The 18,677-nt window shown below is 37.7% G+C and overlaps 7 protein-coding genes across 7 annotated transcripts; 3 read left to right on the top strand and 4 right to left on the bottom strand.

Annotated features, from left to right (window-relative positions):
- Positions 1 to 1,370: 1,370 nt before the first annotated feature.
- LOC136408755 (uncharacterized) lies at positions 1,371 to 4,075 on the bottom strand. The gene is made up of 7 exons (XM_066389899.1): positions 3,888 to 4,075; positions 3,432 to 3,838; positions 3,231 to 3,358; positions 2,883 to 3,174; positions 2,671 to 2,811; positions 1,551 to 2,613; positions 1,371 to 1,501 (listed from the first exon to the last, which is right to left on the bottom strand). Exons 1-7 carry the CDS (start codon positions 4,061 to 4,063, stop codon positions 1,453 to 1,455), a joined length of 2,256 nt encoding a protein of 751 aa, XP_066245996.1. The 5' UTR covers positions 4,064 to 4,075; the 3' UTR covers positions 1,371 to 1,452.
- Positions 4,076 to 5,199: 1,124 nt separating this feature from the next.
- LOC136408195 (serine-arginine protein 55-like) lies at positions 5,200 to 6,849 on the bottom strand. The gene is made up of 2 exons (XM_066389057.1): positions 5,412 to 6,849; positions 5,200 to 5,311 (listed from the first exon to the last, which is right to left on the bottom strand). The coding sequence occupies exon 1, from the start codon at positions 6,745 to 6,747 to the stop codon at positions 6,058 to 6,060; it is 690 nt and encodes a 229-aa protein (XP_066245154.1). The 5' UTR covers positions 6,748 to 6,849; the 3' UTR covers positions 5,200 to 5,311; positions 5,412 to 6,057.
- Positions 6,850 to 7,426: 577 nt separating this feature from the next.
- SdhD (succinate dehydrogenase, subunit D) lies at positions 7,427 to 8,305 on the top strand. Its single transcript, XM_066389360.1, has 3 exons — positions 7,427 to 7,584; positions 7,652 to 7,937; positions 7,987 to 8,305. The coding sequence occupies exons 1-3, from the start codon at positions 7,542 to 7,544 to the stop codon at positions 8,195 to 8,197; spliced, it is 540 nt and encodes a 179-aa protein (XP_066245457.1). The 5' UTR covers positions 7,427 to 7,541; the 3' UTR covers positions 8,198 to 8,305.
- A 187-nt stretch (positions 8,306 to 8,492) lies between these two features.
- Positions 8,493 to 11,284, top strand: Plap (phospholipase A2 activator protein). The gene is made up of 5 exons (XM_066389056.1): positions 8,493 to 9,633; positions 9,681 to 9,935; positions 9,999 to 10,195; positions 10,249 to 10,746; positions 10,804 to 11,284. The coding sequence occupies exons 1-5, from the start codon at positions 8,542 to 8,544 to the stop codon at positions 11,168 to 11,170; spliced, it is 2,409 nt and encodes an 802-aa protein (XP_066245153.1). The 5' UTR covers positions 8,493 to 8,541; the 3' UTR covers positions 11,171 to 11,284.
- Positions 11,285 to 11,953: 669 nt separating this feature from the next.
- On the top strand, positions 11,954 to 13,004 carry PTPMT1 (protein tyrosine phosphatase, mitochondrial 1). The gene is made up of 4 exons (XM_066389187.1): positions 11,954 to 12,410; positions 12,471 to 12,548; positions 12,600 to 12,815; positions 12,873 to 13,004. Exons 1-4 carry the CDS (start codon positions 12,273 to 12,275, stop codon positions 12,996 to 12,998), a joined length of 558 nt encoding a protein of 185 aa, XP_066245284.1. The 5' UTR covers positions 11,954 to 12,272; the 3' UTR covers positions 12,999 to 13,004.
- LOC136408290 (mitochondrial GTPase 1) lies at positions 12,878 to 14,105 on the bottom strand. Its single transcript, XM_066389186.1, has one exon. The coding sequence runs from the start codon at positions 14,055 to 14,057 to the stop codon at positions 13,104 to 13,106; it is 954 nt and encodes a 317-aa protein (XP_066245283.1). The 5' UTR covers positions 14,058 to 14,105; the 3' UTR covers positions 12,878 to 13,103.
- A 238-nt stretch (positions 14,106 to 14,343) lies between these two features.
- LOC136408154 (INO80 complex subunit D-like) lies at positions 14,344 to 18,502 on the bottom strand. Its single transcript, XM_066388996.1, has 7 exons — positions 18,051 to 18,502; positions 17,750 to 17,997; positions 17,533 to 17,690; positions 17,074 to 17,481; positions 16,570 to 16,966; positions 16,220 to 16,354; positions 14,344 to 16,158 (listed from the first exon to the last, which is right to left on the bottom strand). Exons 1-7 carry the CDS (start codon positions 18,080 to 18,082, stop codon positions 16,022 to 16,024), a joined length of 1,515 nt encoding a protein of 504 aa, XP_066245093.1. The 5' UTR covers positions 18,083 to 18,502; the 3' UTR covers positions 14,344 to 16,021.
- Positions 18,503 to 18,677: the final 175 nt, after the last annotated feature.

The raw sequence follows: 18,677 nt of genomic DNA, 5'->3' as shown, positions 1-18,677 counted from the left end.
TCTTCCAAAAGTATTGGCAAGTCATGTGTTAAAAAATCGAGATACTTTGCAGCATTAAGATTTCCATCGATAAAAAAAGGGCCTATTAAATGTTTTCCTACAATGCCACACCAAACATTTACAGTCCATAAATGCTGGTTTTCCACCTCTTGCAACCAATAGGGATTTTCAACAGCCCAGTAATGCATGTTGTGTCTGTTAACTTGCCCATGGTTTGTGAATCCAGACTCGTCCAAAAACAACACATTCCAGAAAAAATCATCATTTTGTCTGATTTTTCTTTGAGCCCAAGTACAAAAGGTAACTCGGTTTTGAAAATCGTCACCATGTAGTTCTTGATGAAGAGAGAAGTGGTAAGGATGAAACTTATGATTTTTTAAAATTTTACAAACACTACTTTGTGAAATACCAGACTCTTCAGCCAGCTGGCAAGTACTTACATGAGGATCAAGTGCAATGGCAGCTAAAATATCAATTTGATTGTCTTCATTTCCAACGACAGTCTTTGAACGTGCTCTTTTTTGTGTTTCGACACTTCCTGTTGCTCGAAATAAACTCACAATTTTATTGACAAAAGTCCGTGACGGAAGTACGTTTTGTGGGAAACACTCGGCATAATGCTGCACCGTTGCAGTAGAATTCTACCTGATTCGCCATAAGCAAAAATAATTTCAATTTTTTCGTCTTTTGAAAATCGCACTGCCATTTTACAATATTTATTATTCTAAAACTGAATTGAAACTGTAAGCGAGTAGGACTGTGAGTCCTACTTGTTTAAAAATTGATAAAACATCTATTTATTACGTTTTTTTTATTCTTTCTTTATTCGACCAGAAACATATTGGAATATCCAACAGTCGTTCAAAATACAAGCATTTTCGTTAGAACAAAATTCTTTAAAAATGTCAATTTGTGGCAAAACTATCAAATGAATAAAAAAATGTTTCAAGTAAAAACATGTTTGTTTTGAACAACAAATCAGAATCTGTCAAAAAAATGTGGGTTTTCCATTTGAAAAAACAAAGTTGGCCTTGATTAGAGCCTGAAGATGACCTTAAATCGAAACAGTGATGATGCCAAAAGTTTTCCCCTTTCATATAATCCCTTTTTTATTTGAAACTTTTTTTTCTAAAACTCATAACTTCAGAGATATTTACGTGACACACTTAAAAAACTCACCCTGTAGAAGTAGAGACGCCGGCCAGACTGACTTCGCCCACTTCGTTTATCTTTGCGGGAGACATATTTAACCTTGTGCTATCTTTCTCCAACTTGTACAATTCCTATTTTTTTATTTAGACTTGAAGTGGTGATACCTGTATAAGGAATCCAGTTATTACTACCTTCTGTTTATTGTAAATAAGATTATCACGTTTATTATCGATCGTTAAAACTCTGAAACTTGCGGGTAAACTAAATACAACCAGACGTAACCATCATATAACTTCCCCATTATTTCATCTCTCCTATTATCGCAACTGGCAATGCTTCACCTTCGGACCTATAAGAATAATCTGGAAATTATTTGTATGGCAAGATCTTCACTATACCTTAAGGAAGAATGTTGAGAAATTGCTTCAACGTCCATTAGCAGCTGCTCACTGGAATGTTTGACAAAACTTTCCCTTCTCTCGCCAAAAAACTTCAATTTAGGCATGCTAGCACTAGAAACCAACTTTCGATGCATCACATAAGAATTCTCATACAGTTTTGGCTGCCATTTCACATAGTCCTCTTCAATCGTGTTAGTTTCCTCTTTCTTTTCTTCAAATCCCTTCACTACTAAGTAGTCGTCATTAAGCAGCAATGTTTCAGTCATATTAGCCCCTGAAACGCTGCTGCTGGCGTCGACTATCAAATGGTGGTATTTGGAACCCGACTCGTCTTTCTCGGGCGTTAAATCATAATCCGAGTGCAGTAGTTTCATATCCGCGAACTGACAATAAGCAGCCCTGGCGAGTTCTAAAAACGTATCGTTGTTATCCATTGAATTGTCTAGATCCAGAGAGTGCAAGCTGGGCTCTTTAGGTACTATGAATGTGCGGTGGCTATCCATAGAGTCTCTTCTGGATTTTTTTACTTCAGAATCTCCTATAAGGATCAGTCTTGGCTCTGAGGTGAGTAGAGGTTTGTACACGTAGATAGGACCTTTGAGCATGACATAGTCTTCTTCTTTGATTGGGCCAGACAGAATCAGTTTCAAATCTTCATCGTTAATGTTTGTAGTAGTTGAGGAATTTGGTTCAAATTTATTGCTGATGCTTTGGGGCTCAGCTGAATCGTGAATAGAGTGCATTAACGTATTCTCATTTTTCCTATTGTTTATTTTATTAGATGAGTTTGCTTCCCTGGAGGTTTCTTCAGATTTATATTCGGAAGTTGCAAAACTTGTATTTGTGGTGAGTTTTTCTTCATTGAGGTTTTCAGTTGAGGTAACAACACGGTTTTCAATTGGAGTACTCTTTATAGGGGTTTTTAAGTCTAATTGTGGAATTGAAGTTATTACTGGAAGAGTAATTGTAGGGATCTTAGGAGGGTCAGCAGGGATTTGTTCTTGATGAGGAAGCTCTACCAAGTCGATTAGATCATTTTCACTCCTTACCGATGATTTAACTAGATATGTGTTATATATATTTTTAATGGGAAATTTTGACTTAAGTATCAACTTACTATCTTCAAACTCGGTAGTCTTATTTCCAGTATCTAACTCCCTGACAAAACTGTCAAAATCCTTAGGTTCCTCTTCTGATGTAACCCCATTCAGCACAGAGCCCATAGTACTTGAAAAGGCTACGGGCTCAGTCACTCTCCCTTTATTAAAAATATTCTTTTTTATAGCCACCAACAGACCCTTAAATATTAAAAACTCCCTATATACCCACCCAAACTAAACTTCTCAAGTAGTTTCAACAAACTATTACTAAAATCCCCAGTATTGACCGTTTCTCCTATTTTCTCAGTTATTCTCCAATCATTCTCCTCAAAGTTGTTATAATACAAAGATGAAGACCGGATAAAAGAGCAATCTTGACAGCTTTTAAAGGCCTGATTGAAGACGTGTTGAGGCTGTAAGCTGTCCGGAGGCACAATATTGTCGTCAAAGGGGTTTTGGAATTCCTTACAATTGATGTTAAGCTCTTTGCAGAGGTTGGCAATATGAAGATGCATTTTTTGCTGACGAGAGAAATCTAATTGAGACATTAAGACCCTTTTAATGAGAACGATCCTACCGTATCGAGTCGGTCTTTATTCATGTCCATGTGGGTTTTAAATATATCCTTAACGTCGCTATTTGAGTAAAAGATTATGTCCTCGGTGATACGCAGCAGAAAGAGCAAATATTCATGATCTCTGGGAGCTGAACTATAAAATGACCATTAATGATGCTTTTAATTATTGAGAGATCCTATAAAAACCTATTTACCTTACACCTGAAGTAAATCGTGTTGAATCCTGCCTGGGGCTTTGCAAGCTCAAGCTTTTGCTGCTCTCAACGGGGGAGTCAGACCGTCTCTGTTCTCGAGGTTCCAAATCCATTTGCAGGCTTTGAGTCTCAGAAGCAGTATTACTGCTGCTGGTACTAGCCACCAAACTGCGCTTCTTTTTCTGCCTAAATTTAGAAATTTTTTCTGACCTGAGGCTGCGCCCTGTTAAATAGGATCTCGCAAGACGCATAGAAGGATCTGTATTTTGCGGCTTTTTTTTATTCGGCCTTGGTGACGAATCAGCACCAATCAAAGAAGTCTTGCTTTTAGGTTCCGTGTTTAAACAGTTGTGCTTCTTGATCAAACCTTGAGGTTTCGGAGTCTGGTTTCGGGGGCTCGTATTATAGATCCGCCTATTTTTGTTTTTATATAATTGCTGATGAAACCTGCCATGGCCCTTACCTGAGGTGTTCATTTGTAACTCCCTTCAAACGTTTACCCAAGCCGTTTACCGCCATTGGGGATTTGAAACTACCTGGAATGGAAGTGTCTACTATACTTTTCACGTTTTTTAAGGCTCGATAATGGTTTCTCATGTGAAAATACACGGTAATATCGTTAAAGTATGCGAGACTCATGGTCCTTGGATTAATTTTTGCGAGAAAATCTGGAGAAAGTTCAATTACAACAAAACAAATCTAAAGGACTGTTGCGCATGAACGCGAGAATGCTTTAACTAGTTATTTGCGGAATTTTATTGGGCGGTCGATGAGAAATATTCTAAAGTGTGCTTTACCTGGAAATTGGGCTGATTGTGATTAGAAATTGGTATTTTGATTTTTTTAGTACGGTTCATCAAAAAATGCGGTATTTTAAACTCGTCGCGCCAACTTCAAAATAATTGTCAATGTTAATCCGAGATGGCGTTTCTGAAAGTGAAATAATATTTTCTCAATATGGCCGATGGATGACAATAGAGTATTCTCATATTAATACTATTTACTAGATATGTATTTAAAAAATTAATAAGCTAAAACAGAGCGCAACAATAATAACAATTAGTGTAACAAATTGTAGATGTACATCCAACAAATTAAAAATTCAAATTACTTCTATGAATATTTATCATTATACAACTCAACAGCCATATTGGCAGAAATATTTTTAGGAACTCACAGAGTTTAACTTACAATCTAACATACAAGATTGCGACAATTGTCTTAAAAGTAAACGTTCTCAAATTAACCTTTTTATGCACTTAATACGCATACAAACGTAATTTGACAACTCACTCAGTTCTTTAATTAATCTACAAATTCTAAAACTTATACCGCGTAATTCTCATTATAATTATGTATTTATAAAAAATAAAACGCACATCTCTACTTTAAAATTGTATATTTATTGATCTATTTATGCTGCTGTTTTACTTTTTCTCCTCATATGATGGAAGTCCAAGACCCCCATCATAAGCCCTCACGATCCATTCTCCTTATTGGCTCCTTCCCTGCTTCTAGGGCATCCAAAAAAACTCAGTCACTAGGCTTCAAAAAACGTTTTTTTTTCTATTGTCATCCACCAATAAAATTTCCTTATTTGTTCTTGTCACTAAGATGACAAACAAATTTGGAAAATTGATTGGCCAACATAATAGCCCCCTTCACTGGAATCCTGATAGGCACTGCTAGACACTAATGGATATTACATTTGGCATTTTTTTTGCGGATATTGGAGCCCTTGGATGGCCTCGAAGAAAAATAAATAGTGGTGGCTATGGGTTAAACATTTAATATTTGGATTGGAATTGGAAAAAGTGGGCTCGAGCCTGTGGCAAATCCGCTTCATGTGCAGGGTTAATTGAATTTGGGACTCGAATTATGGGTCACCTATAACAACATTTTACTTTTATTTCTCTGCTGCCAGAACGGAACAATTAAATCTTGAAGTTTCGAAAAAATGCTGATTCAAGGAAGTAAAAATATTTACCATTAAAACTCAAAAATGGAAACACCAATTAAGCCCTCTTATTTAACATTGGAACTGCACCTATTTTACACCCCCTGGAACCCCTCATTTGGCCCCCTGGATGGATCACCTGTCCCCAGGAATTTCCAGTTGCTTTGTCAACAACCACCACCACAATTGGCCTCCTTGCAGTTGTAGATTCAGCTTGGAGCCATTCTTAGTAGATAATTTTTTGGTTAGGAATGTCTCAACTCAATACAAGGATTGGCAATTGGGTTGAAAACCTGTGTAAATAGGAAATAGCTTTAGAATTAGAATTTTGATTAGGTTTTATTACTATTACTATAACTAATCTAAGAGGATATGGTTACAAGTGGTATAAAAAATTAATATAGGTATTCTAAAAGGTCCTGGAACAAATTAAGCTTTGGCACCTTTAAAGAAATTGGGCCTATAAAGACCAATAAACTAAGTTCTGAACCAGGGGAAAATTTACACATCTGAGAATGGAAGCTACAAGCCTATCTCCTGGAGACAAACACACAATGTTTACATGAAGTAAAGAATATGTCCCTGAAATTCCAGCAAAAACCAAAACAAAGCAAGAACAATCCATAAAGGCATCAAAACCCCACTTTAAACTGGACCTGTCACTTTCACCATTCACTTAATCACGTGACCTCGATCTGAAGTCATTTTCAGGTTGTGGGGAGCCAATTGGAGACCTAGAGCGGGAACGGGACCTACTCTCATTCCTTCCCTTCTCAGATTCCTTTACTCTAATTCTGCGTCCATTTATTTCAGTGTTATCGAGCTTCTCAATTGCATTTTTCATGTCTTCAAAATTTGCAAATTCCACTACCCCTTCGTTCTGGTTTTGCTTGTGGGCATCGGCATATGTAACCTCTCCTGCTTTTCTCATATGGTCCTTCAAATCCTGCCAGGAGCACCGACTTGATAAGTTCTCAATGATCACTTGGTACTTGGTGCGAGTGGGGGGGCCATATCTTTCACGACCACGGTTGTCGCGATCTCTGTCTCCGCCGCGGCTCCTCCTCGGTGGTGGTGCTCCTCTGTAACCTCTACCACTGCTGCTACTGCCGCCTGAGTCCCGGAATCTGTCGCTGCCGCGGGGCGTGCCCCGTGCCCTTTCAACTGTAACTCTTTCTCCCATAAGTTCCTTACCATGCATTTCGTAGACTGCGTCCTCGGCGTCTCTGTAGTCGTCGAATTCGACGAATGCATAACCATTTTTCATGGACACCTCCCTGATACGACCGTAACGGGAGAAAAATTTTTCAAGATCGCGTTCGCGGACTTTGTAGGTAAGACCACCTACGAAAACGCGAGTGCTCATTGCAGGTGAGTTTATTCAAAGCGTTACTGATGCAGATTTTGTGGGAAAGCCAAGGAAATTAATATAAGATGTGGATTTTCAGACACGTTTTTTATTGACTAACAAAATGGCCGATACGATAAATGGAGGAAAATAAACGGATGTAGTTGAAAATGTCAAATCCATTGACAGATTAAATGCAAGGAACTAGTTACCTACTCTAAGTGTTGATGAGTAAGGTGCATTCATTCATAAATAAAGAGTTCCAAATGTCTTCTATTCATTTGTCTAACAAAATCTAAAGTTTACATGTAACTAAATGTATAACGTTGTTGTTTAATTAATTTTGCAGTAGTATAAATTCCTTTGTCATAAGCCACTCGCACTAAGAACCGTTGACAAACGCTCTATATGAAATATCTAATTTTTGTGACGTCACGAAAAGCCACTTCGTTTTCTAACATACTTATTTGATTTTACTTTTCAAACTAATAAGAGTGAAACTTATGTATACATAACTTATTGTTTTTTTTTAGGATATTTATATTTGAATTTGACAACATTAAAATCGAAGTGATTTAATTAACATAAGTTCAGTTTAGTTATAATGGCAATCTTGGTTTGTTGATGACGTATTGCAATTACAGTAAGTTATATGACATCCAAATTCGAAAAAATCTGTCATACTAATGTTAAATTTGGGTCTGTCATTTTAAAATGCAGTAAAATTTACAAAAATCGAAATAAAGAATATTCTTCGATTTTAATTATTAAAACAGCATTTAAAATCCAAGGAACGTCTTGAAAGAACAACAATGGCTTTATCGCTGATGCTCCGGAACAGCCCTAAACTAAGAGGTAAAAAAAATCCCAATAAACAACTTTCAAATAAATTACATAATCGGCTGAAAATATTGACTTTTAGGGCTTCCTTGCACCTTCAACAGGTTATCACTTCAAGTACCAAAAACCAGGACTTTTACCCATCTTACCGCAAAGCCCAACTCGGTATCTTTGGCCACCAAATGCAAAACACAGTTCTTTAAAATAGTGGAGCAGAGGAGAAACATGTCTGCCGATCACAGTAAACTGTGGTCCATTGAAAAGCTTGTCTCAATCCTACTTTTGGGTGTTGTTCCTACCATGTTTATCTACCCAAATAAAATACTCGATAATATATTTTCGGTGGCTGTTGTTATGCATTTCCATTGGTAAGTGTTTTCACTCCAGTTTAAGATGATAATTTAAAGGCTCTTATAGGGGTGTAGAGGCTTGTGTAGTGGATTATGTGCGTCCCATTGTTTTTGGCCCTGTCATCCCAAAACTTACACTTGGCCTGCTGTACTTAGTGTCAGCTTCCACTCTAGCTGCCTTAATTTATTTCAACCAGCATCAAATTGGAATTGGCGCGACAGTTAGGAAGTTTTGGTGCATCACTGGAACTGCAGCTGATAATGGAGCCAAAAATTAACAAGGAGAACAATAATCTGTTAATTATTGTACAGTCATTTTTGTCGTTGATGTGAGAAATTTTTGTATTATAAGACCTGCTATTAATAAAGTATTTCTTTTTTCCTTAGTTTTATTGTTTAATTTTTTGTTTCATTAGGAAAAGGTACCTACAGACCCACTCTTGGTAATGTCAATGAAACGAACACAGGTCTTTCTAATATAAAGTTGCTTACGTGCGTCAGCACTTCTTTGATACCTGTCAAAATCCTTTGTTATCACATAACCTAACTAAAGTAAAAATTCGGATTATCAGAACATAAAAAATAAATATTTGATAGTTTCTCTTATTCAAAACCACCAACAATGTCGAGCAATAAAGAGTTTAAACTGAGTAAAACACTATACGGGCATTCATTAGACGTGCGTTCAGTTGTAGTCACCCCAAATGGCGATCTTATAAGCGGTTCCCGCGATAAGACTGCTAAATTTTGGAGATATGAGCCTCTTAGAGGCAGCTTTGAAGAGGTGATGACTTACAGAGACCAGAAGAACTTTGTGGCTTGCGTCTTATATCTAGACCCCACTGAAGAATTCCCTAATGGTCTTGTTGTAACTGGGGGCAATGATAATATAATTTTGGTTTATAAACCTTCAGAACCCTTTGCTACATTTACTATAAAAGAGCATACAAACACGGTGAGTTGTTTGGGAAGAACTACTGAGTCTAATATGTTTCTCTCTGGATCTTGGGACACTACGGGAAAGTGCTTTAAGATAGCTAGCACTCCTAAATGTGTTGTTTCATTCATTGGACATACTGCAGCAATTTGGAGCATAATTCAGTTAAGAAATGGCCAAATTGTCACAGCTAGTGCTGATAAGACGTTAGGTGTGTGGAACTCAACAGGGCAAAAATTGCTCTCTCTATCTGGACACACTGACTGTGTTCGCTCAGTGACGGACTTCCCTGAATTGGGCACATTTGTGAGTGTAGCAAATGATGCAGCAATAAAAGTCTGGTCTTACACTGGAGAAAACATTAACACTTACTATGGACATTCAAGTTACATCTACAGTATTGCCAAATGCAGGGCAGCAGTCCCAGATGCTTTTGTCACATCTGATGAAGACCGCACAGTGAAATATTGGGAAAATGGGGAGAATTTACAGAGTATAACATTACCAGCCCAATCTGTGTGGTCAGTAGACTGTTTGCCAAATGGTGATGTAGTTACTGGCAGCAGTGATGGGGTGATAAGGGTGTTTACTAGGGATAAGTCAAGGTTTGCCGATGAAGGGGCATTAACCAAATTCACTGAGGATGTTGCTGCTTTAGAGAGGCAGAGTTTGCAGGAGATTGGAGGAGTGAAAGTTTCAGATCTTCCAGGGACTGAGGCTTTGTATGATCCAGGTAAAAAATCAGGACAAATGAAGATGATTAGGGAGAGTGGCAAGGTGAGTTTGACTATTTTCCATTCTATGAGATAAAGCTTGGATGTCAGGTTGTGGCATATACTTGGATTTCTGATGGAGATAACAGTCATTGGGAAAAAGTGGGAGATGTAATGGGGGGCACTGACAAAGAGGACTCTGGCAAAACTGTCTTTGAAGGCAAGGCCTATGATTTTGTCTTCAGTGTGGATGTGGAGGATGGCAAACCTCCTTTAAAGTTGCCCTACAATAAAGGAGAGGATGTTTATCAAACTGCACATGCTTTTATTACCAAGAATTTCCTTCCTGCCGAGTATTTAGAGCAGGTATTTTAGGAACTGAAAAGAATATATCTAATCTAATGATTTAATTTATTTTTTAACTTGCAGATAGTGGATTTTATCCTCAAAAACAGTAAAGAGCAGTATGTCCCTCCAACTAATAATGCTTATCAAGACCCTTTCACTGGAGGCAGTCGTTACACCCCTTCATACCAAGACACTAACACCTCTATGGGTGTTAATGTTGATCCTTTAACTGGGGGGGCAAGTTACTCCACCAATGGCGCCCCTAAAAGTTCTGCAAGGTAAATAATTATCTCTCTTGAAAGCACTGTTTTTATCCTTTTAAAACTCTTAGCTCAACTTCAGTTTTGGGGGGCAACACTGATCCATTCACTGGAGACTCCAGCTATTCCACAACCCCACAAAACACACTGTTCCCAGTAAAAACTTACAGAACGTTTGACACTGGAGACCCAGAGGTTATCATTAAAAAAATTAAAGAATTCAACTCAAAACTATCAGAGGACTTTAAGTTGCCCGAAAATGAGCTGGAGGCTCTAGGGAGCGTTTGCCAGGGCCCCTCAAGTGACCCAGCCACCTATGAGCTACTCTTTAGATTATTGGATTGGCCAGAAGATGTTGTTTTTCCGGCTTTAGATGTAGTGCGCATGGCTATTAGGGACCCAACCAATAATGAGGTGCTTGTAGCTTCACATGAGGGCGCCATCTTCGGGAAAATAATGAGGCATATTAAGGCCTCAAGCAATATCCCCAATAATGTTATAGTGGCTTTGAGAGCTGTCTGCAATTTTTGTCTACATGAGGCTGGGGAGAGTTTAGTGTTTGATAATAGGTCTGAAATGAATGTATTTTCTAAAAAGTAAAAGGTGAATTTATCTCTCTATTATAGATTTGATATAGTCGAAGATTTGACCTCGCTAAGTCGGCTCAACAAAAACGGGCAAATAGCGCTGGCAACGTTGCTACTCAACTTAACCATTCTTTGTGGGAAAAAAAGCGACGATCTATGGTTCTCAGTTCTGGCTCAAGTATTGCCTGACGTAATTACCAAACTCACTGAACTTGAAGCGCACTTCAGGGGCTATTTGGCTGTTGGCACTTTGATAGCTCAGGCCAATGCCAACAGAGTGGAAATTGTAGCTAAAATCAATGAGAATCAGGAGTTTTTGAGAACTTTACAATTGTACACTTTAGGCTGCAGTGAAGCGGAGAGCAAGAGAAGCTCCTGTGCCAAACAATTGCAATTGTTGCTATAACATCAAGAGGGACTGAATTTTAGCCCTTAAGAGAAATATTAATTTTACTTTTTCCAAGTTATTTGCGTATACTTTAGTTGGTTAATAAAGGAGATTTGGCGCCTTGAGACTGAAGTTTTGTAGTTGTTTTCTTCGTGGTTGTTAAAACGCACGACACTATGTTGTTAATTAAGGATGAAGGTGCAATTTGATTCGCAGAAGCTACTACAGAATTGGTAACTTTTGGTCCAATTGTACAGTTCAGTATTAAACTAGACCAACAAATCCAGTTTAGCTGCATTTGGAGTTTAAGATTAAGGCATACAACTGAGCCTTACTGTATTAATTAAAAAAGTCGTATAATCTCTGTATTCTTATTAGAAATTTTGAAATTGGTGTCAATTAATACAAGTATTAATTATCTAGCTATCTTTGAAATCATGCAGGTATGTCGGTTGATTTAAAGAATCGGTGATAGGTCAGAATTTTGAGTTCATCTGGTAAGCTTTTCTTTCACTGTCCTCTATACCCAACTACAGGTGTAAGAGTGAGATAAAACGCTAGCCCGATTGCTCAGATCACGTAATAGACCACTTATTGGGTTTGCGGAATTATTGTAGGTTTATGTCAAAGAAAAATAGGTTATGTTATGTTTGTTGTGATTATGTAAGCTCATATGCAACTTCTTTAATCAAAAAGACACGTTTATAGCGGCGTTCTCTCATTAATTTCGAATTCCACATATCCGGATTAGTTGCTGTAGGAAAATTTCTCTCAAAACCATCAAATTTTATTTATGAAAGCCGAAAATCTAAAAACGCACTAAAATCCGATGCAATAAAGCCTTCAACAACACCCCCTAATTCCTCTAAATAAACCAAATTGGGCTACAAAATATCCTTGCTCATGTCATTTCTCGTGATGCAATCAAAATTTCAAACTTTCTCCTCTTCATTCGCTTATTTGGATGAAATGAGGTCACCTAAAGAAGCAGAAATTGTAACTGGCGCGTCACTTTTGACATGTCCGAAATATTTTTAATTTCCGCGAAGAAATCGATACGACTAGTATGTATGAATGAACCAAACGGTCCTGGGGTTTTTTGTTAAATTATTATTGGAAAATGTTCGCGAGGGTGACTTTTTATCCCACCTTAGCTTATAATGTGCTTATGGAGAAGTTGACCCACAGGAAATGGTACAATCGGATCGATGACACGGTTATTTTGGGGGCCTTACCCTTTCCCAGTATAGCTACAGAAGTAGGTATTTTATCCTAATTAAAAGGTAAACATAACCTTGAGCTCTGGAAATTCTTTAAGCTAATAGAAAAGGAGAATATCAAGGCTGTAGTCTCAATGAATGAGGACTATGAACTCTTCTTAGCTAATGATTCTAAGGTATGTCAACGTGATATGATAAGCAATAACGAATAACAACCATTTTTTTAGTGCTGGAAAAAATTGGGAGTTGCTTTTCTCCAATTAGCCACCACAGACATTTTCGCTACTCCCTGCCAAAGCAAACTAGTAGAAGGAGTTACGTTCATTAATCAATTTGTAGACCCAAATAAAGTCACCTCTGGCCAATCTGCCTCATCAGTATATGTACACTGCAAAGCTGGTCGCACCCGAAGTGCCACCCTTGTAGGGTGTTACTTGATGCAGGTAAGTTTTATATAGCAATAATTGAATTCAATTTTTTAAACGAGTTCATATTCATAGAGGTATAATTGGAGCCCAGAACAGGCAGTAAACCATATGAAAGAAAAACGGCCACACATTTTAATGCACAAAAAGCAGTGGGAAGCATTAGAAATTTACCACTTGCAAAACTTTAAGCAACCATAGACCACATTCCAGCCCAAACCAATCCAGTGCTCAATTACATATCTTCGACAATACCCTTAAACATAGCAATAATAATTTATTAATAAACAAGTTTTACAAAAAAAACTAAACCAATTCCTCATCTAACATAAATTTCCCTAGTGATACATCCCGGAAAGCTTTTAAAAAAATATGAGCTGCAGCATCCAAATTGGGGCGAAGCACATAATCATTTAATGGCGTTCGCACTTTAAAAAATTTATTATAAACTTTACATACATGTGCCAGCAACTCTAGCACATTATCACAGGGTCGACTCATTTTAAAATAATCCACATACTCAAAGTGATTGTGTTTGTTCAGCCAAAACAATAAGTAATCAGCTATCACAGTTTCACCCACTAAATGGTCTTGAATGGTTGCACACACTGCAAGTTTAAGCCCCATTTCTATGTCCACTATATTTGGGGTTAAAATGCCTGGGGTGTCAAGCATGTAAAATAAAGGATTGTCACACATTTTGATGCGCTGCAAAACACTTCTAGTAATGCCAGGATTGGCCCCAACTGCCGAGGCTTTGCCTTTGTGTAAATATCTTGCCCTCAGGGCATTAATAAGGGAAGATTTGCCTACATTCGGTACTCCAATGATCATTAAGTTGTAATCCTCAGTTTCTTGCCGATTGAATCTATTTGAGTGTTTAATAAGCTCTTGTGCTAATGGAAATAATTTTTTGACCCCCTCACAATGTTGGTTTTTACAATTTGTAAATAATATATGCTCATAATCCCCTTTTAGTCGTTCTATAATATAAGGTTTAAATTTTTTGTCAATGAGGTCCACCTTGTTCAGCACAAGGACGTGGGGCTTGATGCCGCTGATCGTATGCTTGAAATCATTGTTTCTACCTGAGAGGGGAATGCGAGCGTCGTGGACTTCGACGATGCAATCAACGGAGCGCAATTTCTGCTGCATTTGCTTAAGACCTTTGCCCATATGACCAGGGAACCAGCGCAGCACATCTTTGTCGATGGTTTTGAAGACGCTTCGGAACTTGTCTTTGGCTACGTTTTGAGCCATTTGATGTTGGGAAAATGTTTACAAAACTTTTACAGCTTATATAACCACACTTTTTATTGACTTCTAGCATGACAGGAGTACCCAAGCAAACGTGAACTTGTTCTAGTTGCACTGATACATTATTCAACCAACGTCACTAGAGTAGTTTTGATGTTGGTTGCGTATTTTATTATTTTCTTTTTTTTAGTAATTATCTGCATATTACTAACAAGTTTTATTAATAAAAATCATCGATTAATGATGACGTGTGAAAAATTGCGTAATGCTAAACTCGATTTAATGACCATTTATGTGCTTTTTGTTAACGGTTTTATTTTCAGAAATATTTACAAAAAGACATTTTACATTACGTACAGTACAATTAAATAGGAAACTAACGACGTCATCAATCTTCATATCAAACGATTATTTTAACAATTTGTTACCCTAGAAGTTTTTACATAATAATAATTATTATAACATCACACTCGCTACAAGTAATTTTTGTTCGATATTCTCCCCCGCTAGTACAGTAAAAATACGAAATAATGACGCTTAAACATGTACATGTATATGTACAGAAATTGCTAGAAAAAGCCGCGAAAACGAGAGGTATGTATTGCCTAGACGAACATTTTGGTGTTATTGTAATGCAGAGATGGGAAGATGAGTGCGAGAGTTACGGTTCTGTATGATAAGAAATTTTAATTGAAAAATGCGCACAAAAATCGCAGTACTTGAAACATACAAATCTTTCCAATGTTAAAATACTTTTGCAACAGCAAGTGAGCAATTTAATAATAATTGCAGTTGCAGGCGTCTAATATAGAAGATATCTATGGGCCCCCACATTTAATAATATAATCCGGGTCTACGTCTATTCACACTGAAACTCCACCCTCAATGACAATTTATCCAATTTCATTGGCGGAAAATCTCCGAATGGCGATTTCCGCCAATTCAATACCTAGCTGTCAGTGTCAGTTATGGCTCAGACACCATATGTACACAGGACCATACCGGCCCTATGAGAAATTATAAAGCACTACAAACACTACTAAATACAAAAATAAATACCTTTTTTTATTAAAAACTAAAAAATATTACATAAAGTTGATCTATTTACTTACGTAGTACGGGTGCAAGTAAAAAAGTAGTTAGTAAGTATTTACACGAGGGTTACCTGGAATTATAACAATGAGGTTACATGTTGAAGCAGTGATTAATCGGGGAGTATGCAACAAACAGACCGTTGGTATTTGCGTTAAAACAATAATTAACAGCTACAACATCGAAACTTCCTGAGCAAGGTTAACATTGTTGACGACAACACTTTCACTAATTTTAACGCACACTCAAACCAATAAAGACTGTAACTGGTTATTTGTAAAATTCGTACTTCACTTAACTTAAGTAACACTTAAGTAACCTAAACTGACGCTACATGCGCAGCTACGCTATCAATAATAATTACTATTAAACCTAGTCAGTCTTTTGTTCCTAACATAGCAACGGAAATTTTACCTTTTATCCAATAAATAAATTTGCACTTTATTTTTCTTATACCGTAAGTTGCCTAATAAAACATAACCGTACTTCCCCTCTAACTAAATTTAAAACTAAATATGTAATAGTCCAAATTTGCTTCTAATTAAATCAGCCGGAAGCATTGTACTTAACTTGGGTTCTGACTACCATTGTAATGCGACATTTACACCAGTTACAATCTTGTTTTTGAGATAAAGGTTATTTTTGTGTGGTAGTACCGAGGGACAGTTTTTTTGATGCATATGGACCTCAAATTACTTTCAACACCGATACAATTTAAGCCCATTTCCAACATCAGTAAACCGGTGACAACCTTTTGTTTCTCTTTCTCCTCATCCCTGCTTTACACAGAGAGAGAAACACTTAATCTGAACCGTCCCCTAACTCTCCCCCAACCGAAAATCCTAGTCAATTCTCCCTACTTCTGACAGATTTAGTTACGAGTGCGAATGGGGTTCGACCGGCAACAGAAAGGAGCTGCTCTGAGCCACGATATTGTCCCCGCAGGTCGTGTATCCATTATGGAACATCATTTCCGGTATTTGCACTAACGAATCCGGCAGCGCGTGATCGTCTGATGCGGCAACAAGGCCAATGAATAACCCTCAGTAAAATAAAATATAAAAATTACTTACCCAAAAATGAATCGAGCAACCCATGCGACTGACTCAGCTTCTCCAAGGACTTGACGTCATTGTCCACGGCCGCCAAGGCTTTCTCCAGCTCCTCGGCTTCTTCCCGCGATGGTTCGTATTCGCCATTACGGTTAACTACAAGAAATTTATTAAAAAATGAGACAACCTATATACACAGTCAGTTTAGGTCAGTACAATTCATCAGAGATAAGCTTCGCCCATTATAACGGCTCTTATAACGTAAACCATTAGCGACAATGAAATGTGACATTCATAAAGCCACCCACTACAAATCTATTCATCCTCTGTATACATTTTTGTCATACAAAAATTTTATAGTTGATTCTTACCGGCAAAAAAATCACTGAATTCGTCAACTTGAATAGTGCTTAACACATTCGTAATGTCACTCTCTTCAAGCAAGTGCGCCTGTGTGGCCAAGGCCTGCTCCAAACCGTTCTCGTTGAGGGCCAACACCTGATCTACCATTTGCAAATCCTCCAACACTGGGGACTCGACGCTGTTCCCCAGTTCACCTGCCATCTTGTCGCTGACCAAAGTTATTATTGCACTATTTGAACTGTTATTTGAACAGGTGTCTGGTGAGGGTTGTGGCTTTGTTTGAGGAATAGTTGGCAGCTTTTTCTTCTTCTTGTTGCGTTTTTGCGGCCTAATCATTGCCGACGGTTTTACCTTTTTCCGCACTTTTTTGGGTTTATTGGTTTCATGGAGCAGACGGTAGTGATCCTGTAGAAAACATAGACATGTCAAGAAGTGAGAGAGGAAGTAAGAGAAATTTATTTTAGACTTGATTTATCTAACTTGAATTAACCAGTACCACATTTTTAACTTACTCGCTTTCTAGCATGTTCTGCACACAAGGGTAACTCATGTGATATGTCAAACACTGGCACGGAACACTGTGTATTATCAGCAAATTTGGCAGTACAATACTCAAACAGCACCTGTCGACTGTCATAAATAATGTGCATGACACAGTATTTTGCACACACAAGTGCTGGTTTTCCACACTCATTGACTTCACATATTCTGGATGTAATTGCAACTGCATTACTACTTTTCTGTGGTTGGTCAGTTTTCTCTTGATTCAATGGTACTTTGCATTTGCGCTGTTCAATCCAGTCAGGCATTTTGTTGGGGATGCCTATGTGACTGCGTCGCATTTGCTGCAGACGTCGCAAGAACTCATGCCTTGTGATTTCAATGCGCTCTTCACGAGATCTGTCTTCCAGTTTCAATTTCTGACAAAAACTACATGAAAATCTGTAATCTTTAAATGTTAATGTTCTAACCTCTAAACTTGGACTAAACCAGTGCTGCTGATAATAATTGAACTCATCAATTTCACATTCTATCCGCTGCAAAGTTTCGTGATGCGGGGTGGCCTTTGTGAACTTAGCCTTTTGTTCTATAACTATGGGGGGTTTGTGTGTGGTTGGGTCACTAAAACCTGCAAAAGAAGAACTCTCAAATCATCTTATAAACTTAAAAAAAAAAGACATGACTTACCTATAATACTGTGAATTGTGATTTTATCTTCAAAATCCTGTAATGTAGCATGGTTGGTCACCTCACCCCCCATGCAACTTCCAGTCCCATGTTTGGCATTAAGACCCACAATACCAGAGATTTTCTGCAGCTTCCGGGAGTTACTATATACATCCTTAACATCTTGTTTACTCTTAACAGTGTCATTCACTTTATTACTCAACAGCAATTTGTCTTGGGGCAGTGGATGGTAAATTATGCCATTACGCCTGCAGGGTCTCTGTGTGTTTACAAACACTCTATAAATCAGCTAGTGGCTTACCTCTGACTGCCTTTAACCCCCGAACTGAACATCTTAAGGTCACCTCAGCTGCAGTAGTCGAACTGATACATACCATCAACTAAACAAAACAATGATGAGGACATGTGGGCTCATCACTTGCTAACGGCGCCGCACTGACACATACGACTGAGATGTGAAAATTTACGTATAAAACGGAATTAAATGCACAAAATTCTAATTGAATTTACTATAATAAGATAATAAGCTTATTTTAATAACAGTTTATATGACAGGTCAGGTAAGGTTATGACCAATCAATGCAACCGCGTTGGGGAGTTGCAGCGAACGCTTAAAAAGGGGCGGCGGTTGTTTGTTTAGGTTTTTCTGTTTAGAAAGTGATTTGCAAAAGGTTTTTTTCTGTATTAATGATAAAGTTTTTTGAGAAAGTTTTTCAATGTTTTTGTTTGACACTGACAAGCGATGGTTTGAAAATTGACAAGTTAAACGTCAAATTTCACGTGTCTGTTCAGACATTAGTATCCATCCCAACAAAAAGTAATAGTCACAACAATATTTCTCATACCAGGTTAAACATCATCTGTTTCACTTCTACTTGTTGCTAACGAAGGCGAAACGTAGAACGAAAATCAATTCGGTGTAGCAACT

This window comes from Euwallacea similis, chromosome 4 (genome assembly GCF_039881205.1).
Source record: "Euwallacea similis isolate ESF13 chromosome 4, ESF131.1, whole genome shotgun sequence".
Taxonomy (NCBI): domain Eukaryota; kingdom Metazoa; phylum Arthropoda; class Insecta; order Coleoptera; family Curculionidae; genus Euwallacea; species Euwallacea similis.
The sequence above is the reverse complement of the archived record's forward strand: the minus strand, read 5'-3'. Positions and strand labels throughout refer to the sequence as shown.